This window comes from Peromyscus maniculatus, chromosome 6 (genome assembly GCF_049852395.1).
Source record: "Peromyscus maniculatus bairdii isolate BWxNUB_F1_BW_parent chromosome 6, HU_Pman_BW_mat_3.1, whole genome shotgun sequence".
Lineage (NCBI taxonomy): Eukaryota > Metazoa > Chordata > Mammalia > Rodentia > Cricetidae > Peromyscus > Peromyscus maniculatus.
The window spans coordinates 1,820,606-1,845,758 of record NC_134857.1 but is presented as its reverse complement, the minus strand read 5'-3'; the positions used below and the strand labels follow the sequence as shown (position 1 = coordinate 1,845,758).

Sequence of the window (25,153 nt, the reverse complement as noted above, 5' to 3'; positions counted from 1 at the left end):
ACACGGACTGCACATCTCAAGACACTTTGAGCATGGACACTTAATGTGTGCAGATTTTCCAACTGGTATTTTAGTAACCACCCTCACTGAAAAGGTGTGCTCTCGGGAGAGAGGAGGACCTAGAAGGACCTAGGGGAGAGGAGCACCTAGTTTCCAAACAGAGATGCGGAGAATCTCAATGTACATACAGCCTATTAGGGTCTACTGAAAATCACCAACCGCAATTAACTGCAATTTTGTGAGTCAGTTCTTTCCAAGAAACATCTAACAACTGAGGCAGGGCAAGCACCAGCTCCGGGCTTTTTTTACGTGTTGAGGACCGTTTTCATCTTCCCACGCTGTCTCCGGCTGGGCGCCCAGAGAGGAAACTCAGGCGCCCCCTTCTTGGCCTCTGCCTTCTGCACCCCGTCCTTCCCCAGCTTGCGCTCTGCCGGGACTGCAGATTTCCAAAGCCGGACTGGATCCTTTCCTAGATCAGACCCTTTCTACTGTTTCGGGGTTGGAAGGCGCGTCGCTGTGTTAAAAGGCAGACAGACGTGTGGAAAGCGAGCGAGAAAGTTGCATTTAAACTTTAGGAGCTGCGTCACCGCAGTCGCCTGGAGAAAACTCCGCGGAGCCGGACAGATTCCTTGCAGCTTTCAGGCCCCGGGCGTGGGGAGGAGGCGGCGCGCGGGGCGGGGGCGCTCCGGACTAGGGTGCAGGCGGGGACTTGGGGTGACGCGGTCCCGGGCCGCAGTGCCACACAGGGGTTCTCGGCTTTTTGGCAGAGTCCTGTGCGGGACGTGAACCGGGAGGCTGGCTGCCCGAGGGCGAGCCGCGCTGGGAGGCCGAGGCCGGGGTCGGGGCCGGGGAGCCCCGCGAGCCGCCGCAGCGGGGTCCCGGGGCCGCGGAGGGGCCATGGCCGCCGGCGGCATCACCACGCTTCCTGCACTGCCGGAGGACGGCGACCCCGTCTTCCCGCCCGGCCACTTCAAGGACCCTAAGCGGCTCTACTGCAAGAATGGGGGCTTCTTCCTGCGCATCCACCCCGACGGCCGCGTGGACGGCGTCCGCGAGAAGAGCGACCCACACGGTGAGCCGTCACCTCCCACCCTTTCCCTAGCCCTCAAGGACACTGTGGGGACACTGAGGCGAGGCACCCTTCAGCCCCTAGGCACCAGGGACCCAGGGACTCGGGGAGCAGCTCCATTCCTGAGCCCTCAGGAATAGGGTCCTCGCCCTGCACCTCCTCCCGCAGCTCCAGGTGGGCTGGCTCCCTAGTCTCTGGTCCCTCACAGGCCACCTGCTGCAGCATGGATGCTAGGATGCTGGAGGCCAGGGGTCCGCCGCTCTTGGGAGTGGGGTGGGGGTGGGGGGTAGGCGTGTCTCAGGCAGGACTCTGGAACTCCTTGGCATTCTGCAGTCACCGGGGAAACGGAGGCAAGCCGAATTGTTCTTCAGCTGAGCCTTGCACTTCAGTTCGGACTTGGTGACCAGAGGGATGTGGCCCTTACTCTCACAGCTATCACACTCTTGCCTCACCCAGCTTCTCCAGGGTATTCCAAAGAGGAAAGCTAAGGGAGTCAAAACAGACAAGAGACTAGCGAACCAGCCTTTGACTTCATTAGTAAAGCGCGACAGACCTTGATTCAGTGTGAAGTCAAGAGCAGATCGTTTGACAGCGCTGAAGTGGGGGTACCTACCTTGCGGTGGATTGAGGGTGAGATAAAAATTACAGCTTCAATTTATGTAATAAAAATATACCCGATCGTGGATATAGAAACTGTCCTAAATCAGTAGGCTCCACTTTAAGGCTCCCAGCTATCACCCGCAGCGTTGGCTGTACCAGGTTGGACCCAGCCCCAGAGTTGGGGATGAAACACCTGCATTTCTGAGTTTGTATTCTCAGCAGTGCTCCTCCAGAAGCTACATTTGGACAGCCACTGGCTAGAAGAGGCCCCAGCAGGCTGGTTTAGGTATCTAAGGGTGGAGGTGAGAGAGACGACCTGCGGTTAAAACAAGTAGTTAGAACATCTGCTTAAAAGGCTGCCTTTATCTTTAAGGGTTCTGGTAGAGGTCTGACTTTTCCTTTTTTTTTTTTTTTTCACCTGAGAGAAGAGTGGTCAAGACCTGAGTTCCGGGGTCCTGAAGTTTTCCATTTAGGAGCTCTTTCTTTATCTTAAGTTGCCCAGGGAACTCTATCCACTATTTAAGGAGCAGAAAGACCAGAATGCCCCACAAACAAAAGTCCTACGTATGCGACATACACTTTCATATTGCCGAGTATTTTTAGAGCATAATAGAAAATTTAACTGACATAAAATATAAAAGAAGTACATATGAATGAGGTAGGGTGATTTTCCACACACTGTGATGTTTAAATGGGTTTTTAAAAAATACCTATCTCCTCACATTTTTTATGGTAAAACCTTATCCCGATGCTTTCTTCTCCTTTTAAAGCGTGGCGCCATGGTTTCTGTCATCACTGCTGGTATAGCTGCTGTGTCCACACAGCCCAGCATCTTGTTGCTACCTCTTGCTTCATAGGGACCACAAAGAGACTGTACGTCTATTATTTGTTTTGGGCCTGCTCTAATTTGGAAAACCTATCAACTGAAAAGATGCTTGAGAGCTATTAATATGAGTTAGCACTGTTTCTCTCTTTTAGTGTAGAGCCGATGTTAGAAAAATTGTCTTTGTCTTTGAGATTTGTCTGTCGCAGCTCAACTGCTGGGCCAAGCGGCATGTGCGTCCCAGGTGGTTTTATTCTTTTCCAAAGCATGCATTGTTTGAAGAGCCTATTTCATGACTAAGGGCAGAAGAATCATCTTCCAGTCTGGGTTCTGTTCAGAGCTTTACCTAATGCTCTTGTTTTTGAATGCTGTATTAGCTGCAGAATTATTTTTTCTTTGAAGTCATTTACCTTATAATAAGACAGAGGTGAGTGGGGATAATTCTGAATTACATAACATATTGCTATACTGTAAAAACAGCTGTGCATTCTTCACAAATATTGAGTGTGATTTTGGACCTTTTTTCTTTTTCTTGCTTTCTTGCTTTCTTTTTTTTTTTAAGGTAGGGCCTCACTATGCTGATTTTAAACTAGAGATTTTCCTGCCTTGGCCTCCTGCCTCTTGAGTGCTTATAGAATTATAAGCCTTATAATCTTGGGATTAGCCATATGTTACGATGCTCAGCTCAGTTTGTAATTTTTCTTAAATTTTACTTTTTAGATTTATTTTATGTGTATGAGTGTTTTGCCTGCATGGATGTATGTGCACCACCTGCATGCAGTGCTCATGGGGGTCAGAAGAGGGTGCTGGATTTCCTGGAACTGGAATTAGGATTACTGTGAGCCATCATCACCTGGGTGCTGGGATCTGAACCCAGGTTCTCTTCAAGAGCAGCAAATGCTCTTAATTGCTGAGCCATCTCTCCAGCCCCTCAATTTTGTAGTCTATAACTCCATGATTCTCAAGTGGAGTAATTTGGTAACTCTTAGAGACATTTGTGGACACCATTACCTAAAACAGCACTTCTGGTAGTTATTGGGGACACTCCTGGTCTTTAACGGGGTGTGTTCCTGGGGTTTAATGAGTAGCATTCCTGGGTACTTGGTAGGGGACCCTCCTGTGTGTTTAGTGGGGGGCACTCTTGGGGGATACTCCTGGGTGTTTAAAGTGAGGGAGTACTCTGGGTGTTTAATGCATAGAACTCCTGTGTGTTTAGTGGGGAGCATTCCTAAGTGTTTAGTGGTAGGTACTCCTGGTGTTTAGTGAGGGATACTTCTGGGCATTCAATGGGGGACACTCTTGGCTGTTTAGTGGGGGAATTCCTGGGTCTTCAGTGGATAGGGGCCAAAGATATTAAACACCCTACAGTCTTCAGAACATGCACACAACTAAAACATTCTAGAACTAGGTCCAAGATTTTCCTGATGATCATTAGCAAAGAGAGGATGCTGACAGTCAAGAATAGAATAACTCATCCAGATGTGTGCCAACAACTAACTCTCCTAGAGGATATCTGTTTCCCGACAAGAATACCAAAGAGATCATTGATCATTTTTGTGCAGTCTCCCATAGACATAACCTTATGTACAGTGTGTTTTCCTAGCATGAAAAAGGTACACTGATGGCTGAGCAGGTCAGAACGAGGCTCAAGGGAAAAATACAGGAAAGTGTAGGTGAGGGCAAATTGGCAGTATCTCCTCAACTGCACACTTCCCTAAACATACTGGAAAATAAAAGCAGCCGCTTTCCCACTGCATTAATGGCTCAGATTCTCAGCTCCTTGTGGTCTTAATCTTCAAAGTGTGCAGTTGACCCAGAACTATATCACCTGAGATTTATTGCTTTCTGTTCATATCTCTTCCAAGGTGCAGAAAGCTCTGAAAGGCAGGCATAATCCGATGATGCCTCTGCTCCACCTCTGCTGGTGTTGATGTCAGTGTGACAGGAGCTGGAGTCAGCACAGTGCTTTCCTAATACCTCCATAAGATCAGCTGTAGGCAGACCTGCAAGGCATTGTCTTAGTGATGGATGGGAGAGGGCCCAGCCGATGGTGGGGTGGTGCCACGCTGGGCAGGTAGTCCTGGGTTCTATAAGAAAGCAGACTGAGCAAGCCAGTAAGCAGCACCCCTCCATGGCCTCTGCATCAGCTCCTGCCTCCAGGTTCCCACTCAGTCTGAGTTCCTGCCTTGGCTTCCCACAAAGGATTGTTGTGATCCAAGATATGTAAGCCAAATAAATCCTTTCCTCCCCAAGGTTCTTTTGGTCATGATGTTTCATCACAGCAACAGTAAGCCTAAGTAAGACTGACTCTGAATGAAGTCGTGAGTGCCAGGGAGTTCTGGGAAGCATGCTTGGAAGCCTAGGATCCACACAGTGGGTGCTGGCTAGGTGAGTAGTGAAGTTCAGCTACAGAAGGAGCAAGGTAGGGGCAGGTGTGAATGTTCTGGAAGGGAGGCCAGAGAGGACAACCAAACACAGGTGTTTCCAGGTTTGCAGAGTTGCTGATGGTCCATGGTGCTCCACTCCTGGCTGATCCTCAAGTTCTTTTCACTCCGAGGGGCCCGTTTTCTGCACCTTTGTGTTTACAGGCCTAGAAGATCTTTACCTGACAGGGGAGCTGTGATCAAAACAAGGTGCTCCAAGTGGTTGTAGCCTGCTTCTCCAGCACATGTGCTGTGCACACACCTTCCTCTTGGCATCCTTGTTCTGGATCTCAGCAAGCCTCTTCCAATGCCCCTGGGGATGCATTGTATTGTGTCTGCTCTGAAGCTTTGAGCAGGGGGTCATGTGAGATGTCCCAAGGGAGAGAACCTTTTTATCCCAAGCAGCATGCATAGCATGTGGAGGAGTGAGAGATGTGGGCTGCTTACAGACATGCTAGCATTAAATCTATTCCAGATGTTCTTACTTAGGGGAAAGGAAGGTAGTTAGAACTGCTGGATCTACCCCGAGCTAACCCTAACTGCTCATTGGTAACAATTCTCTGCTTCCAGGCATCGGGGAACCTGAGATTGGCAGAGGTTGATGGTTAGCCCACACCCATGAGGAGTGGAGATGATGGACAGGTCAGCTTGCTTTCTACACTTTGCCACTGCACACATTCCACACAGCGCCAAAAATAAAAACATGGGCTGTGAAATTCACAGATCTCGTTTTATAGAGGCTCAGAGTGGTAGCCAGTTGCCTGAGTTACTCCCCTGACTCACTCTCTTGACCCAGCTTCTTGCCCACCTGGCCGCTGGCCTGCCGGGCCTGCTTCTGCAGCCTCCTTGCACTCTCCCATCCCGTAGTCATGGTGCCCTGGGGATGCCTGTGGCCGAGCTTCCTCGGGACACTGAGGGCCAGTTGCTTCAAGGGCTCTGTGAGCCTCACTATTGCTATTTTCTGAGGATTCTGGGCAAAGCAGCCTTAGCTTTTCCATTGCCCTGTGTAAATGCATCCATTCATTAAACGATTCTCGATGCTTCGGCCTTTTCCTGCTTTGGTCATATCTGGCAAGTGTTTCCTGCCAATTTGCCTTAATAAGCATGGTATTTACTGTAATGCTGTTTGTGTGCAGTAAACAAATGAGGTCAGACTCTCAGAGCTTATTAATCCTGGAAATCATGTAATCTGTACAGAGAGAAAGGACAATTCATGAGTCACAGATATTACCACACCTTAGGAGTCTTTAAAGATGCACTCAATGCCAAGTGACATCAGCCTAGAGAAGGCAACATCCCCTTCTGATGTGCCCTGAGGGCTTTTGTTGGGTTTATAAAACATCCGTTATATAACCAGACCTCTGACACTGGGACGATCTGAGTATTCTCTGATCACGTCATGCAACACGGACAGATATGATTTTAAAGTTCAACTTGAAAACAAAATCCTGTAGATACAGTCAACAAACCAGAACCAAGCTTTGTACTTCACACGCGAAAGTCCACAATGATGCTGGGAAGTTGTCATCAGCAGGGCTGGCCCAGGCATTTAGGGTCCCTGCTAGGGGAAACTGCCTTCCACTCACAGAAGATGCTGACAGAGGGATGGTGGCTGCACATGCCGGGAGTCTTCTCATCTTTTCCCAGTTCCTGTCCTTGATTTTCCAACGTTCTTCCCAGGCCTCTTCAGCCTGTAGCACACACTTGTAAGGTGGCTGGCCTGGGTAAAAGCCTGTGACTCTGGAATGAGCACATCTGGAGCATACATCTTAACCTCATTAGCATATTCTGTTCAAGTGTGTGTGTGCTTATTTTATTTATTTATTTATTTATTTATTTATTTATTTATTTATTTATTTATTTATTTGCAAAGCAATTATGCAGAGTCCGGGCCAGTGAGCTGCAATGTGCTTGGTGATTAGGATGTCCATAGGAGATTTGCCTGTCGAATATGGGCTACTTTATTCACATAAACCTTTCTTACAATACCATGTTATTATAAAGGTTGTGGCGATCTCATGTAAGTAGACATCTCATCAAGTAGGGAAGTGTTGGTTGGTCAGGCAGAACAAACTGCAGGTTTTCACTGGGAAATCCTCTCCGATGAGAAAGCCACCATAAGGTCCTTTAGCTATAGTGGGCCAGGAGGATGGCACCACGGAGGTGGTCCCAGAAGGTCCTTGAGAATGTGGGACAAGGGGCTAATGCTGGCAGATAGGTATGTGAGAACTAAGTAAGCCAGAGTCACACAGTGGCAGTTGCAGGATCCTCTTGCCAATGGAAATCAGCAAAGGGGCTTGAGATGTGTCTCAGGAGCATGGTGGTGCAATCCTGGGAACTGTCTACAAAGTTCCAATTTTTGTATTACTCTAGTAGTTATTAGCTTTGGGCTAGCTACTGAGCCTCCCAGCCTTGGAGCTGGTGCATTAGCATACATACCAATGTTTGTCTTGGGCTTGGCTCACATTGGCGCTGCTTTGTGGCTTCCTCCTCTCTTGAAAGCATTACATTATTTCAAGTCACACAAAATGGTTTTCAGGCTATATAAAATGGTTTCACTTGTGTTAGTAACAAATTAGAAATAATTCGTATACCTACAGAACTCCAGGCAAGCACTAGACAGAAAGAATTGGCTGTAACTTGGGATATTTCCTTCTTCTGCCCACTGTCAGCTCAGCAACTAATAACTGCCTGTCAGAGTTATTGTTAATAATTGTGTCCTGGGACCCTCTGAGCTATGTTACAGATGCTTCTGGAACTTAGGAGGACTTAAGAGCAGGTTGTGACTTCCCCTTTGAGCCACAGACTGTGGCTCTTAGAAATCACACTGGACTGTTTCTACCCCTCGTCTGATGTTTTTAGTCAGAAGAAGCGCAGCAACAATGAGCCGATAGCCTGTGTTTAACTTATGTCTCATCCTAGGCGACCTGCTACTCTTCCCACAAAAGGTGACTTGCCTGTTGTGACCCTGCTGCTTGCTCACTTGTTTATAGAAACCTGGAATATGTGTGTGTCTTTTCAGAGGGTTATTGATCCCACACTAACCTCTGTCCTGGATTATCCAGTAGAATTCCTCAGTAAAAGTTCCAGGTTTTCAAGGTATTGTGGATCTTAACAGCATAAAGAAAGATGGGCTGAAAGTAAGGGTTACATCCCAAGTGTAACTGAACTATTAAGAATAATTTTGATTTAATTAAAAATTAATCTTTTATTAATTTATAATAGAAGTTTATTAATAATAGTTTAAATTACCCCCTAAAGAGGTGGTTTATTTATGAGAAATATTTGCAGAGGAGTGATGATCCAGCTAGGTTCCGTGGGTTTCCTGTCCTTTGTTGGTAACTCAGGCCCTGTGAGAGGGACTTCTGGAGGAACCCAGCCATCTCCATGACATGAGTTGAACTCCGTGCACCCTGAGTGTTGGAGAATGACAGCATCCCCATGGACAGCTCCTCAGCTGAGGGGTCTAGTCTCTGGTGTCTCGCTTAGACTTCACTGGAGATAATTATATCTAACCTTGTTATAGTTGGGAAACTTAGGGAATCTTGGAGGTGGGTTTTTCTAAGGAAAGTCAATGGAAAGATGAGTCATTACTCAGGAAAAATGAACCGTACAACTTTTATTAGCACTTCTGATTTCTTTAAAAGCATTTACAATTTTTGTTTTAGATTTGGAAAAATCATGTGTGTGTGTGTGTGTGTGTGTGTGTGTGTGTGTGTGTGTGTGTGTGTCTGTCTGTCTGTCTGTCTGTCTGTTTTACAACTGCATGCCCATTGTGGCCAGAAGAGAGAATAGATCCTGGAGCTGGAGCTACAAATGTTGTGAGTGACCCTGTGCTGGGGGCTGAGCTTTGGGCCTCAATAACAGTACAAGTGCTCTTAGTCACTGAGGTCTCTCTCCAGCCCCAGTGTTTTGTCTTGTTTGAGACAAGAGTCTTCCCCTGTAGCACAAACTGGTCTGGAACCCTTGGTGATCTCCTTGCCTCAGCCTCCTGAGTCCTGGGATTACAGCTATGAGCCACCATGGCCAGGAGCATTCAGAATTTTTTTTAGGCACTATGTGCTGTAGGATAACTTTTCCTTGGTGTTCTGAGAGCTGTTAATTCTTTCTCAATGGTTCAAACCCTGAAGTCCTGTACTTCCTTCCACTTTACCTGATTTTCATTTTGTAATAACCCATTTTAAGTGCATCCTGGCAATAGGATTCTGTGCCAATCATTTGGGAGACTTGCTTCCAGTTCAGATGCTGTTTTTGTTCTTTTGGGGGGTCTGCCACCACCTCCCAAATAAATCACACACAGAGGCTTATTCTTAATTATAAATGCCCAACCTTAGCTTGGCTTATTTCTAGGCAGCTTTTCTTTAAATTATCCCATCCACCTTTTGCTCTGGGCTTTTCCCGTTCTCTTACTTCTATAAATCTTACTCCTACTCCATGGCTGACTGTGTGGCTGGTCCCTGGTGTCGTCCTCCTCCTCTCTAGTTCCTTGATCTCTCCTGCCAAATTTCTCCTTCTATTTGTACTCCCTGCCTGCAGCCCTGCTTATCCTTTCTCCCGCCTTGCTATTGGCCATTCAGTTCTTAATTAAACCAATCTCATGTTTTAGACAGGCACAGTAACACAGCTTCACAGAGTTAAACAAATGCAGCACAAACAAAAGTAACACACCTTAAAATAATATCCTACTACATTCAGTCATGTGGCCTCTCCCAGTATGCCACCCTCCTACAACATGTGGCACTATTGCCTGCCTCTGGCTTCTTGGGAATCCTTTGGTCTCAGTACACTAAGGGTGTTCCTGCCCAGCTGATTTCCCTGCATGCTCTCTTGTGTCTGGTCTTTCACTTGCCTGTTCCCTGTCTCTCTGATTTATGCTCTCCCTCCCTTCTTCTTTCTGTTTATGTTCTAGAATTTCTTCAGCACATCATTTTTAGTCTCTTGTGATCCTGTGTTTCCCCTGTCTAAGGACAGGCACCTCACCACAGCCTCAGTGTCACGTGTCACTACCTCATACTGGCTCCTTTCCCCATCAAATTTCCAAGTCTAGTTAAGCTGCTTTTCTAGATGCCAGAGACCCATAGCAGCCGCCTTGCCCTTTCCTCAATATGCATGTGTATGCATGTACACCCTTATATACCTCCTCAATATGCATGTGTATGTATGTACACACTTATATACCTCCTCAATATGCATATGCATGCATGCACACACTTGTATACTTCCTCAATATGCATGTGTATGCATGTACACACTTGCATACTTCCTCAATATGCATGTGTATGCATGCACACACTTGCATACCTCCTCAATATGCATGTGTATGCATACATACTTGGGTCTGTCTCCCAGTCTTTGTGGTTCTTCTTTGTCCCACTCTTCATTTCTCCTGCTACTTCCCTGAAGTAAGTAAACCTGTTGATAGTCTCAAATATGGCTGTGTTAGTTTCCTTTCTGTTGTGGTGTTAAAATACCCAACGAGGAGCAATTTAAGGAGAAAAAAGTGACTTTAGCTCACAATTCCAGGTTAGCAGGAAACTAAAGGTGGCAGGAACTTAGAGCAACTAATCAAATCCATCCACAGTCGAGCAGAGAGAAGTGAAGGCATGCAAGCTTACTATTCAGCTCACTTTCCTGACAGTCTAATACAGCCCAGGACCTAGCCCCAGAGAATGGTGGCCAGTCCTCTCACATCAGTTAACATAATCAAGGTAGTCCCACAGGCCACAGACACGCCCACAGACACACCCACAGCCCCATCTGATCTAGACAGTTCCTCATTGAGACTCCCTTCCTACTTGATTCACAATCTTTAAATAGACAGTTTAACCTTACCATCCACCCCGAGATCCTTCAGCATCTTCTGTCCCTGTCAGCTGCCCATGTTCTCCTCTCTCCATAGCCGGTCTTTCCTAATGTAATTCGCATTTTCCAAACTCTTTTTCTTCTCAGTTCCCCTCTCTCACCCTCTCCCTTCTCATTCTTAACTTTCTCTGGGAAGGTCCTATATGAACGACCTCAAGAGTTCTCTGTCACCCTTTCCTCTGCCTTCACAGAGGGAGCTTAAGGGATCTGTTTTCCTATAGTGCTTGGTGCCTCATCTTTATCTGCTGGTTTATGTGTTTGTCTATTGAACTGGGTCTATGAACTCCTTGAGGGGAAGGATTAGGTCAGATTTTCTTAGTCCACACTCACACACAGTGGCCACTCAAAAATGTTTGCTGGGTTAACCATTTGCCCAACAAGCCAGCCAGGGCTTTTCACCCGCCATCCAGCCTCCTGGTCATGCCCCAGGTTCAGCCAGGATGATCTCTATAGCTGGAACCCTGTCTCCTTTTGCTCCCAGCCCAGGTCCTGTGTGCTGTCCATAACTCACTTCACTGAGTTATCATCACTTGTCCCAGTTGGGTTGAGCTGATAGGGGATTGTTAAAGCACGAAGGTAACCTAGACACTGGCTGTTCCCTGGTAGCTCCACATGTCCTCCTCTGTTCTGGGAGTCAGCTCTGGGACTGTTACTCACTTGAGGCTCCCTGTGGCTCAGCAGCTGGCTGCAGGGTCAGTGTGAGGTGTATGAGGGTTCAGCCAACCGACTTGCCTCCCCTCCCCTGTTGCCGTCCCGCCCTCCATTCTCGTCTCCTTCCCTTCTACCTCCATTCTTTGCCTTTCCTGATCCTCTTTCCATCACCTTTCACTTTCTCCTTTCTCTCCCCTTTTGTTTCATCTTTCTTTACCTCATGCTAGGTGAGAACTGTCAGAACGAAGTACCGGGGCGTTCAGAAGCACGCTGTGGCGTGTATGTGAAATGTGAGTGGCCATGAGAGCCCCCACGCCATTCTTTTGTAAGAGCATTGGTCTTCTCATTGGTCTGGGGAAGCATCGCCGCAGTGACCCTGCTCCTCTGTCCCGGTCACTTGCTCCTGAGGAAGACTTTCTCCTCAGCTCTGGGGGAGGGACTCCATTTCTATTTGATCTAGATGCTCTCTGCTCCACTGTCCTCTCACAGAGGAAGCCAGAGTGCTTCCCCATAACTTCACGGAGGAATGCAGACCTGGGGGTGCACACTTGACTCAGGCACCTTAATGCCCAGGTCACTTTTCCTCCCAGTGACAAACCAGAACCACTTTATAAAGGAGGGCCGAGGATGTCTGGCACCGTTGTTGGTATCCTTCTTGGCTGTGAGGAAATGGCACAGAGCGCTTCCCTCAGATTTATGAGCCAGCATTCATCATAACAATCTGCAAAACTCGCTGTGTGACAGTGAGTCAGACTCTTTGTGATGGGATGTCTGCAGGGGAGGGTGGGGAGAGAGCGCTGAATAACTGTCTCCTTTGCCTCCTCTCGAAGCTGAATCATTTTACAAACAGGAAACAATTCACAGGTTTTGTCACGGTCATTATACAAATAGGAACCGGAAGAACCTGACAGAGAGGAGCAGCACCTCCATAACAAAGTTCCTTTTCAGGGGACAGTGCCAGGGTATGTGAAAACAAGCTGGATTTAGCTCAGTGATAGAGCGCTTGCCTAGCAAACTCAAGGCCCTGGGTTTTGTCCTCAGCTCTGAAAAAAAATAAAATAAATAAAATAAAAATAAATAAAAAGCCAGGCGGTAGTGGCACATGCCTTTAATCCCAGCACTCGAGAGGCAGAGCCAGATGGATCTTTGTGAGTTCACCTGGGCTACAGATGAAGTTCTAGGACAGGCTCCAAAGCTACACAGAGAAACCCTGTCTCGAAAAACAAAAAAGAAGAAGAAGAAGAAGAAGAAGAAGAAGAAGAAGAAGAAGAAGAAGAAGAAGAAGAAGAAGAAGAAGAAGAAGAAGGAAAACAAGCTGGAAAAGTGTTTTATATACTTATTAAAATGAATAGAAAACAAAATCACTTTAGGGATCATACTACCTGGTGAGCAGACTTTGTAATGAGTTAGAAATAGAATCAATTTCTCTACTACATAGAAGTATTATGTATCTCATATATAGTATCTTTAGAACAGTACCTGGCATGTGTCTTCTTTCACCCTTATTTTTTCTATTGTATTTTAATGCAGCTTTAAATTTTTCTGACAGCTATTTCTAGCCTTGGTCTCATTTAAAAAGGTGTGTGCATAGGATGCTCGTGAGTGTTGCATGTGCTTGTCTATGCTGGGGAAGGTGCCATTTTCTCACTGAATGGGGGGACTCGAGGAAAGGCCCCTTTGACTTTGGAGGTTCTGGTTCGGGGGTGGTATGTCCTTGCATTTTACATGGTTGGTGTTTTCTGTTACCTTTCAGCTTGCTGGAAATGGATGCTTAGAGAGGCTTTGTGTAAGTCATGTTTAAAGCTTTCATTTTGAATGTGAGACCTCTTAACCTTATTTCTTATTTATTCATATCAGCTATTCAAAACCCACTAATACAGGATTGGAATTTAATTCGAGAGGGGTTGGGAAGACAGCTTTGCTTTGGTTGAGTTTACTCATATGTGAAGAAACAGTCTACAGAAGGTGTCGGGATTAAAAATAACGAACCGCAGTGGCATAGTTTCAACTGTTAAAGGCAGGAAAGTGTTAAAGGCACATGCTGATTTCTGAACGGGTTGATACGAAAGCCATAATAGATTCGTGGATCCATCTAGCCCTGTCCAGATAATGGAGAGTCCTACACTGAGCAGCAGATTAGGGGCCAGGTATTCAGCTTTCAGCACTCTATCTCAGGACCATAACTGAGTATTGAATGCAAGAATGAATAAATGAATGAATGAATGAATGAATGAATGAATGAATGAAAGAAAGAAAGAAAATTTTGAGGGCATGCTCTGTTTCATCTTTAGAAATAGAATCTTTAGCCGGGCGGTGGTGGCGCACGCCTTTAATCCCAGCACTTGGGAGGCAGAGGCAGGCAGATCTCTGTGAGTTCGAGGCCAGCCTGGGCTACCAAGTGAGTTCCAGGAAAGGCGCAAAGCTGCATAGGGAAACCCTGTCTCGAAAAACCAAAAAAAAAAAAGAAAGAAAGAAAAGAAATAGAATCTTTTAAACCTCAAAGACAAACTTCTAAGTCAAGGATTATTTCTCATTTTACAGGTAAGAAAAGTTTTGGGTTGATTTTTTTTGTTTTTTGTTTTGTTTTTTTTACTTTAGGCTTTTCAAGCCATAGTCTCTGTCTATGATAACAAGCAATGGATTGTGAATTCTAGAGTCTTCTTGTTTTGAATACAGGCTCATGGCAGAGTTCCACATGGACAGAAATGTGAAAATCTCGCTGGTTTTGTGGCAGCGAGATCCAATTTTCTGATTTTGCTTGACATACTGAAAAATGCATCCATGTTAAAAAGCTTGAAAAGGCTCAGGGGATGGCTGAGGAGAGCTGCTCTCCTGAAGGGCCAGGTGGCTGCCCAGTGAGGACCATGGCATGGGGCATGGGAACATCTTCTAGAAACAGACAGCTTTCTCTGTTGAAGAGAAGTTTGTCCTTTTTCTTTCAGGTTGTCTGAGTTTGTAGGGTGGGTACCTGGATATACATCCTAGGTCTTTGAAGTTTTGGAATTTCTCTTTGGATGGGAGAAACTGTTAAACTAATTTAACCCGTGGCTCTATTTTAAAAATGGCTTGAAGTAGTTCTGGGGCTGGCTGGGTTATGTCAGAGTTGAAGGAGCCGTCTACCCTCCCCATCTGGCGCTTTCACTTCACTTAGGAAATAGTTCTGTTTTAGTCCTAAATATTTCTTCACTGTTGAAGGGTTGGTTTCTAAAGAACTGTTTTTTTGCCTTTTTAAAATAAGATTTAGTGGGTTTTTTTTTAATATGTGTGTGTCTATCTACGTGAGCGGTGTACACATGTGTGTTCAAGTGCCCACAGAAGACATGTAGGATCCTTTGGAGCTGGAGTTGCAGACATTTGTGAGCTGTCCATTATGGGTGCTAGGATCCATGCTCTGGTCCTCATCAGAGAGCAGTAGGCACTCTTAACCTCTGGGTCATCTCTCCAGCCCTGGGAACTGAAGCTTTCAGATGGCACATTAAAATTAGAAGTAATTATGGACCATATTACAGAAGCATGGAGTGAACCCTGAAGTCGGGATCTAGAAGATGAAAACCCTAAGTAAGCTGGCCATGTAGAAATGCAGAGAGCAGTTAAATGGCTATTTTAAAAGCAAAATAAGAGTCTTTCAAGAAATTCGAGATAGGCTTACTATAAAGACAAGATTTAAGATTTATAAACAATCCAAAATGACTTGAAAGCACAGATATACCTTCATACTTTCTGTGCCACACAGCATTGCCAGTCACTAAATGTGTCAAATGTCTTGTGTGAGGAAGTAAAAACCAAGATGGATGAACAGATATCAAGAAGGGGTCTGCTGCCTGCACCCATAAAGCTGCCTGAAGACAAACTCCTCTTTGCTCGGAGTCTTCTGCCGTTTGTGATACCATTGCCACCTTCCCTGTGGACCGGCTGGAATAGTGGTGTTTCCACAGTCTGTTTTCCTGCTTAAGCCATCCGTGTCTACTCTGCATGGCCTTCACTCATGCTGGCATCTGCCTGATTGCCATGCTGGTTCTAGTTCTAGCCCCAAATACTGACTTCCACGCTGCCCAATCTGCCCCATCAATGCCATTCCCGAGACCACAACAAAATACCAGCTTAAACAATGCACAACTTATCTTCTCAAATTGTGTAAGCTGAAAGTCGGGGATCCAGGTGTTGGCTGATTTAGACTCTCCCAGGCCACTCACCGGTGTGTGGGTTGGGTGCCCTTTGCCACCTCCACGCTTGGTGTACAGACCCCTGTGCCCCTTAGATGTCCCCATTTCCTGTTATGGGACACCATTCTTATGAGAGCTGAAGTCAAGTGTGCATTTGAATCTTCTGGACATGGAACCAGTCCATTCTGCAGACAGCATTCCATTGCTATTTTTTCACTCTTTGCTCTTTTGGGGGCCCTGCCTCCCAGCTCCCAAATAAATCACACACACGGAGGTTAGTTCTTTCTTATGAATGCCCAGCCTTAACTTGTCTTGTTTCTTGCCAGCTTTTCTTAAATTATCCCATCTACCTTTTGCCTCTAGGCTTTTACCTTTCACTATTTCTGTATATCTTTCTTTCCTTTTTACTCTGTGTCTGGCTTTGTGGCTGTGTGGCTGGTCCCTTCTCTCTCTCTCTCTCTCTCTCTCTCTCTCTCTCTCTCTCTTTCTCTCTCTCCTTTCTCTACCCCCCCCCCCAGAGTTGAGGACTAAACCCAGGGCCTTGTGCTCTACCACTGAGCTAAATCCCCAACCCCATGGCCCCTTTTCTCAATCCTTCCTCCTCTTTTGTATTCTCTCTGCCTGTCAGCCCCACCTGTCCTTTCTCTGCCCAACTACTGGCTGTTCAGCTCTTTATTAGACCAATCAGGTGTTTTAGACAGGCACAGTAACACAGCTTCACAGAGTTAAACAAATGCAACATAAAAGAATGCAACACATCTTTGCGTCATTAAAACAAATGTTCCACGGCATAAACGAATGTCACACATCTTAAAATAATATTCCACAACAGCATTCTACCCCTCAGACCCTATGAACAAGGCTTCCTGCTATCTCTCTCTGTTCCACTTACTCAGGTGATGTCATCAGTAGCATGAGGATTTGCTCACCTCAAAATTACCAGTTTCGGCAAGGCAGGTAGGCACAGGCCTTCATGCTTAGCTATTCCAGAGGCTGAGAAAGTTCAGGGTCCTCCTGAGCTATGCAGCATCTTCAAGGCCAGCCTGAGCCATAGAACAGGACCTTGTTTCGACATTTAAAAACACAGAAGAAGGTTGGGAATGTAAGAGCTCTGTGGTAGAGCACTTTCTAGGTGCTGTGGTTTGACTCTGTAAGGCCCCCACAGGCTCATGTGCTGGAACACTTGGCTCCCATCTGGTGGTACTTTCTGGGTGGTGCTAGAACCTTATGGGGTGGGGCCTCGGTGAAGGAAGTGAGTCACTGGGAAGCCAGCCTCAGTTACATCCTGGCCTCTGTTTCTTGGGCCACCAAGATAAGCAGGCAGCTCCATAGTCCTGTCACCACCACCTCATTTGAATGTAAGCACCCCTTTAGAGGCCCTCTCTCCAAATACAGTCAGTTTTAGGGGTTATTTGGGAGCTAACATTTGAGCTCACAAACATGACTTGGCTTTCAAGACCATCTTATCAGCTAGGTTTTATGCTTTGCTGGAGAATTTATTCAGATACCCTGTCTAGTTGATACAGTTGAGCATTATTCTCTTCTGTTCAGAAGAGCAAGACGAACTTCTCAAGGGGAACCCTAGTGCACAATCCCCTAGCCACTAGTGGTCCATAGGAAGCAGAAAGCACAAGATAGGAAACTTAGAATGCAGGTTCTAGTAGTAAATAGCAAATGTTCTAGAAACAGGATTGAGAATCCTGAGGAAAGAGCAGAGCATGAGGAGTAACTGAGGCACTCTGGTGGAAGAGTGGTGACATCCACCAGCTGTGATGGTACATGAGCCTCTCCCAGAGCCGTACTCGATAAGAGAACTGTGTTTCCTTCAGGAGAGCTCCATGTGTCAGCTTCTTAGGCCAGGGCCCACCACAGTTGTTTAGATGTTACCGATGGCTGTTTTTCACAGCAATGGCCGCAATGCCCATCAAAGCCTAAAGTTTTTATTGTCTTTACACCCTTTACAGAGTGTTCACTGATACCTGGTTCGGGCTTTATTTCTGTTTTTATTTTTACTTATTGATCATGGTGTTACTGCTGTTCCCACTATTAAATCTGATATAATATGATCATGGCTTTTACTTCTCAGCCTTTTGAGCAAAATTGCTATCTCCAGGCTGATTTCTTATTTTTAAATGTTTATTAATTATCTAATGTCATGTAATACATTGAAAGCACATTTCCCACTAAATAGTATAAAAGAGAAAATGGTGATACTAATTTATTTATCTATTTATTATCCTGGGGTGTCTTAGGGTTTCTATTGCTGTGAAGAGACACCATGACCACAGTAACTCTTATAAAGGAAAAACATTCAATTGAGGTGGCAGCTTTCAGTCTCCGAGGTTCAGTCCATTGTCATCATGGCAGGGAGCATGGAGCCATGCAGGCAGGCATGGTGCTAGAGAAGGAGCTGAGAGCCCTCCATCTTGACCAGTAGGCAACAGGAAGTGAACTAAGGCACTGGGTGTGCCTTGTGCATATATGAGACCTCAAAGCCTGCCTCTACAGTGACACACTTCCTCCTACAAGGCCGCACCCACTCCAACAAAGCCACACCTCCTAATAGGGTCACGCCCTTTGGAAGCCATTTTCTTTCAAACCACTACACAGGGATTGGTTGAAGGCATGGCCTTGTGCGTGCTAGGTGTATCGACTGCTTCTCCCTGTAACAAAATACCTGATCTGAAGCAGCCAAAGGGAGGAAGGCTCTGTTCTGGCTCTTTGTTTCAGGAAGAGCAGCATACCGCGGGAAGGAAGCATTCTGGAGGCAGTGGCTTGTGGCTGTGGCAGCAAGAAAGTGAAGCTGTTTGCTTACTTGGAGGCCCGTGGGGAAGCAGAACGGTGAGGTCAAAATCAGGGCTATAGCCATAAGATGCCCCTTGCCGCACTCCACCCCCAGCAGCCCACATCGTCTAATGATACTTTATCTGCTAAAGGTTGCACAGCCTCCCACAACAGTGTCACCAGCGGGAGACCAAATATTCGAACCCATGAGCCTGTGGGGGCATTTCCCACTCAAACCATAATCTCCTACCTGTGGCTCCCATAGGCTCTCAGATTACAAAATACATTCAGTCCAGCATCAAAAGTCATCATAGTCTTACTGTTCCAACACTGTTTAAAGTTCTAAAGCCCAAAACGGAGAAATGGGCAGAACAAGGAACTACTGAACTCAGGCAAGATAAAACCCAGCCGAGAGAACAAACTCTCGGGTTTGCCAAACCCTGTCCAGTGTGGCCCGACCTGTCCTGCTCTGCTGCCCAAAGCACGCGACCTTTCTCTTGGCAACACTTAGTACCTGCACCTCTCCTTGGTGGATGGCCCACATCCCTGGCATCTATTACTTCCTAGGCTCTCCACTGCAACTAGGCTTCATACACACAGCTTTACACAGTGGCCTCTCAGGGCCACCTTACGAAGAATCTGGCCCAGCTACACCTTGCCTAGCCTTTGTGGCTTTCTGGAGGTTTAGGTCTCTGTGATCTTGTAATTCTTACATTTTGCATGTCTGCAAAACTATTAGCATGTGGTTAAATTGTGCTGCCAGGGCTGCAGCTTGACCGCCCTCCCTACAGCTGCAGTGGCCTTCGTGTGCCCTGCTGGCTGAACACTTCCCTTGAGGCTGTGCTGGAACGTGGAGTCTCTGCTGCAGGCCTCTTTTTGTCGCAGCGCCGATTGAACGCTATCTCCTTGCATTAATCTCTCTTGTGGTCACTGCGGCTGTATCTACAGCACTTTGTCCCCTGCCTTAAATCCAGCCACCCTCTTTTTGGTGCCAAATTGCTAATTTTTCCTGTATGTTCTTTCTCGATGTAAATCTGGTTTAAAGCATCGAGCAGTAACCATATTGTGCGTAGCCTGGATGCTATGCCGTTTGAAGATTCCTTCCTCAAACAAATTGGCCTGTTATTTTTTAATTCAGCCTCACCTGACTTTTTTAGTAAGGCTTGGTTGTAAGGCAGCAAGACACTTTGCCAGAAGGTAACACAAATGGCTTTGAATTTCCAGTAGAGTCCTTATTCCCTCTGAGAGCTCATGGACTTTTTCATGCCTAGTTGGCATTCTGGTTTTCCTTATCCTCATCAGAATGACCCATTAAGTTTTGCTTTCAGCATTCTGGGGCTTCTTGAATCTACAGCTTCAGACTCTGCCATATTATTCCTACAAACTAGTTCCAGAGCCTGTGAACCACACGGCCAGGTTTATCACAGTGAGGATCCCACTTGTTTTTATAGGACAGGATTTTTCTATGCAACCTGGCTTGCCTGGAGCTCACTGACTTGCTAGGTGTCCCAAACTGGCCTTTCATGCTCAGCAGTTCCCTCTGTGTCTGCCTCCAAGGTGCTAGGACTTCATGTGTGCTCTACTTACTAGTATCAATTTTTATATTACTTTTCTGTGACCAAATATTTGACAAGAAGCACCTTTTGGGGGGGGGGTTATCTTGGTTCATGGTTTGAGAGTATAGTTCATCACGGCAGGGAAGGTATGGGAGTGTCGCTGAGGGGAAGTGCCAAGGCTTGAGTTCTGTCCCATGCCAGGTCCACAGACTCTGGGAGATGGTAGAAATCAGAAGTAGACTTTTCTCTTTTTTTCTTTTCTTTCTCCACTCTCTATTCACTCCCAAACTGGAACCCTTCTTCCTAGGTCAGGCTTCCAATAGTTCCACACTGGCTGCGGTGGTAGGTAGTTAACTGTTAACTGGATGCCTAGAAGGCAGACCTCCAGCACAGCTCTGAGAATGTCTGGGAGGGATCGTCTTGATTGTTAGTGATGTGAGGAGACCGGTGGGCATCCCTTGAGCAGGGGAGCCGGGACTGTGCAGAATGGAGAGAGAAGCTGAGTGCTAGCATGCCTGAGCATGCGCACGTGGCTCCCGCCACTGTGACTCCCCTGCCACAGTGGACTGACTGTAAGCTGGGACTGTGAGCCACACAAAACCTTTGTCTCTTGAGTTGTGCTTTGTTTTATCACAGCAGCAGGGAAAAAACCTCAGACACTGGTGGAGGCTATCCGCTCCTTCTTGAGTGGAAGCTCTTCTCATCCACCAATCAGAAACCTTCAGACTCCTCGCCAGGAAGTCAATCTGCACCCCAACTCCCTTCCCTTTCATAGCTCATCCTTGAACACAGTGTGTGGCAGGCCCTCCCCTGGGGAAAAAGGAAAAACAGTTGGGATATCTGTTTGGTTACACCTACTTTGACTGTTTTCCAGACCTGAGTTACTTTTGGCTGTGTTTAATGATGTAGAACTGCAGAGCTTTTGTGTTTCCAAGTTCTGGAGAACCTGGGCCAGTGTGCCGCTTCCACAAGGGGCCGGGTGTTCCCTGAGCTCTCTGTTTTTCTGGAAGGAGCCTAACACACCCCTGGCTGACAGGGAAGCACTCGATCTGCTTTCCAATGCGGCCAGAGCACAGAACCTTTACAGAGTCCTCCCATAGGGTGGCCTGCCCCGGAGGCGGCATCTTCTCCCAGCTTGAGAAGTTTAACATGGGTACACCTCGGGGGGCCTCATTGCCTTGAAAACAGATGCAAGCTGTTTTCCTGAGGAGGTGCATAGTATCTTATCAGGTTCTCATGGTCATCCATAGTCCGATACGGTAAGAGGAGAGAGTCATAGATGTGGGAAAACTGTCTTCTCATGACCCAGCCAGCTGTCACTGGCAATCTTTTTGAACTGCATCACTCGCAACATGGAGTAACTAGAGTGCGTGTTGGTGTGAGTCCATGAGAAACAGCTCCAGGAAACGTGGTTCTCTGTCACTTGTGAGGTGTGTTTGCTAGAAAGGATGTAGAGGGTCCTAACACTCAGGTTCAGTGTGCAGTCGCATGGGAGGAACAACTTGTAGTGTTCATAGTGATTAGGGTAATGGCGGCTAAGAATACATAGTGCCACATTTCAGAGGAGCTGGGAGGCAGAATTTTGTATTCTTTTTCTTTCTTTTTTTTTTTTTTTTTTTTTTTAAAGACAGAGTTTCTCTGTGTGTGGCTCTGGCTGTCCTGGAACTCCCTCATAGACCAGACTGGCCTTGAACTCACAGGGCTCTGCCTCCCGAGTGCTGGGATTAAAGGCGTGCACAACCACTGCCCAGCAGAATTTTGCATTCTTAACACAAAATGATGAAAGATGGTAAGGCGACGGGTATAATACCAATTTCCCTGAGCTAATGCTACATGCTTCAGTCTCGAAGAGAGACATCACTCTGTACAAGTCCACAGAAATTAAAGACATTTACAGCTGTTACTTCTTTCATCACATAGTAATGCCCCTCGAGGTTCCTGGGGAGAGATTTCTGTTTTATAACCAAATCAGGTCTCCTTGTACCTCTAGCAGCCAGGTTCCTTTACCTAATGGTCTCTGGGAAGCGTCTGCTTTGGCTGTTAGCTGACAGAAATCCAAGCATGTGGCTTATTCCCGGGGAGTGTAATAATAACACCCTGGCTCGCCCCGTCTCCAACCCTTCATTTTCTGCTTGCCTTATTGAAAATTTACTTTCAAAAGTGTTGATTTTGGGGGTTGGGGATTTAGCTCAGTGGTAGAGCGCTTGCCTAGCAAGCGCAAGGCCCTGGGTTTGGTCCTCAGCTCCGGGGCGGGGAGGGGGGGGCAGTGTTGATACCGGTATAGTGTCAATATCTTTTTCAATTCACCTCAACTGTTGTTTGGGACCAAACAAGTCATGCCTCAATTAAAAAATACAAAATAAATTAGTTATTGTAGCCATAAAATGTCCATTATATTATTGCATACATCACTGGGTGCTCGGGATTTAAAAATCAAATAAGATGAGGGCCTTATGACTTATATGTATTGTCTGGCAGGGCAGAAAAGAGATTAAATCAATAAAGATGATAAAATATTGGAGACAGTATTGTGTTATAGAGCCCAGGCTGACCTTGAACTTGAAATCGTCCTGCCTCAGCTTCCCAAGCACTGGGTTTAGCTAAGAGGGCACACTTCAGTAGGGGAAGTTAGGCATGGATTCAGATAGGAGCTCCCTCCGAGCAGAGGGTTAGAAGTCAGCAGGGTTTTACCAGGCATGCAGGGTAGGTGAGGGCGGGAAGGCTCAGGGGGCAGGGTTAAGTAAGTGTGCTGTATTCCAGGAGCTGTGATGCTCTGTTTGGGATGGTGAAGTAAGGTGAGAAGCAAGACCAGCCTCGGACTGGATTGGTATGGGTCCTGCAAGCCTTGCTGAGTGACTTGCTGTTCATCTTAAGGCAGTAGGAGGTATACTCTTAATAGTCTACAGTGAGAGGTGGTGTCTAGTCAGAGGGGTGGCCAATCAGATCTGGGCTTTTGGATGGAGGGCAGGAGCTGCAGAGTTAGAAAGTTACTGTGGCTGTCCAGGTGAGACACGTATGTCTGTCAGGTCATTGCTTACTGCAGAGTATTTGTGTATTCACATGCATCTGCTCTGGAACAGAAAGCTCTCCATTTATCAAGGGAGCAAAGGAAATTGTTGATTAATACCACAAACACCACCCCGTTACAAAATGCACATACATTCCAGCTATGTGCTCACGTGATAAGTTCATAGATGGAGTCATTGCAAGGATGCATACTGAGCTGCAAAGAAGGTCTGATGACTTCGGAGGGAGCTGGGATCAGGGAGAAAGAGCTGAAGGGGAATCTTCTATGCTAACAGATGTGTGACTGTTAAGAAAGGATATATCCATGTATGTGAGGGGCGTTCTGAGATGAATGAATGACGGGTGAGTGGTGGGGGAAGCATTATATACTGAACTCTGGAGTGCTGGAATGTGCTGTGGAGAGCTAGACAGTAGTGTTCCTGTCTTTGAACAAGTAGAGTTTTGGTTTAAGTCTTCTGTCCTCAGTCACCTGGTGAAGGGGACCAAGAAGTAGACAAGAAGCCCACCTCATGCTCTGTCGTCTCTTCCATGTCTGGCCACCTGATTGCAGAGCAGCCCTGCCTACAGGGAGTCTGTATTAATTACGGTCCTCCAGAGAGACAGGACCAGTTAGAGACTTGGTCAGTCAACAGATTAATGGATAGCTAGGGTAATTTTAAGGAATGGTGTATGATATTATAGAGGCATCCTGGGAAGGACACTAGAGGAGGTCTGATGTGGTCCAAGCCCAAAGCCACTGCTGTCAGAACCTGTCCTTCTATTCTGGTCATTGACTGAATGAGGCCAGCCCACATAAAGTTAGAATAGACCTAGACTTGAGTGTCCCAAGAGGAAACTGAGTAACCCCAGGCTCCCCATGTTAGTCAGCTTCCTGTTCCTGTAACAATCAGAGACAGTCAACATATGAGGAAAAAAGGTTGGCTTTGGCTGACAGTTTTAGAGGGTTTGGTCCATAATGGGTTGGTTGGCTCTGTTGCTCCTGGTGCTGTGGGAAGGTAGCACACTGTGGTGGGAGTGTGTGAGGATACAGCTGTTTTCCTTAGGCCAGGGTGGAAAGAGAGTGGGCTGATGAGCTGTGAAGCCCTGATGCTGTCAAGGGCAAGGTACCCAATGGCCTGAAGATCTCCCGCATTGCTGATCACACCAGCCGGGACACCCCGTTACTGCCGATGTGTTTCTGTTATACTCAATGGTGCCAGTGTAGGACAGAAAAGGCCAGGTAGCCTTATGGACCCAGAGTGCTGATAGCTGCACATTGCAGTACTGGGAAGGAAAAGCAGAGGGGTGGAGCAGCAGCCGGCAGTTAGGTTGCAGGGACAAGAAGCTGAGGGCAGTGGCTTCTAGGAGAAAGATGGAGCTGGAATCACACTGAAGGGACAGGAGCAGAGACTGTACATGTCTCCTTTGGAGTTAAGGGACACAGCTGTAGAAGGAGGTTCTGACCAGCAACACCATAGATCTGGAGTGTCACAGGCAGGAGTCTGGCATGGCTCTAGCCCTGGGCTATCCTTTCTCTTCCATTACAATCCCATTCTGCTTTCACATTACTTTTGCTTTTCTCTAGATTCAGCAAATGAGAGAAAATGCAATGCTCACCTTAATCTGATTTATTTTGTGAGTATCTCCAGTTCAACCCATTTTCCTGCAGATAGCCTGTGTTCTTTGTTGTGGCTGGATAATACCCCAATCGTGTCCATTTTCCATGTTTTCTTTATCCAGTCATGTAGTGATGGACCTGTAGGCTGTTTCCACATGGTGGTGGTTAGGAGCAGTGCTATGATGGTGAGGCAGGGTTAGATCTCAGCAGAAAAGGGCTTGTGGTGAAGAGAGTATAAACAGATGTTTAGGCAAAAGGGGAATGGAAAGGTTAAAACAGTGACTCCAGGAACACTGAGGGTAGAAACAAAGGCCCTTGCAGCTGGGTGTGAGATAGCCAAATGGCCCATAAAAGACAAACAGGCTTTAAGAAGAAGGCCAGTGATGGCAGGCTTGCTGGCTAGCTTCCGTGCGCACTTTCCCCTTTGGGAAACACACTCTAGGTCCTATTTCTTATCACATATTCTTGCTTTAATATGTTGCTTCTGGTGCAGCTAGTTCAATAGTCGGCAATGGAGTAAGGATGGTTGATAACAAGCCAGCCCTATTTCAGGAACTCCAGACCATACTGGACAAGGAGATAACCAAGAACCCCATGG

The 25,153-nt window shown here is 46.6% G+C and overlaps 1 protein-coding gene across 2 annotated transcripts in view; it reads left to right on the top strand.

Annotated features, from left to right (window-relative positions):
* The first annotated feature begins 763 nt into the window (after positions 1-763).
* Fgf2 (fibroblast growth factor 2) overlaps positions 764-25,153 on the top strand; it is a 68,195-nt gene continuing 43,805 nt past the window's right edge. Inside the window, exon 1 of one of the 2 annotated variants that reach the window (XM_016010042.3) lies at positions 764-1,072. In XM_016010042.3, coding sequence (XP_015865528.1) covers positions 898-1,072 — 175 coding nt within the window. In that variant the 5' untranslated portion in view covers positions 764-897. The remainder of the gene's footprint in view (positions 1,073-25,153) is intronic. The other variant, XM_006991816.4, reaches the window with a different exon arrangement.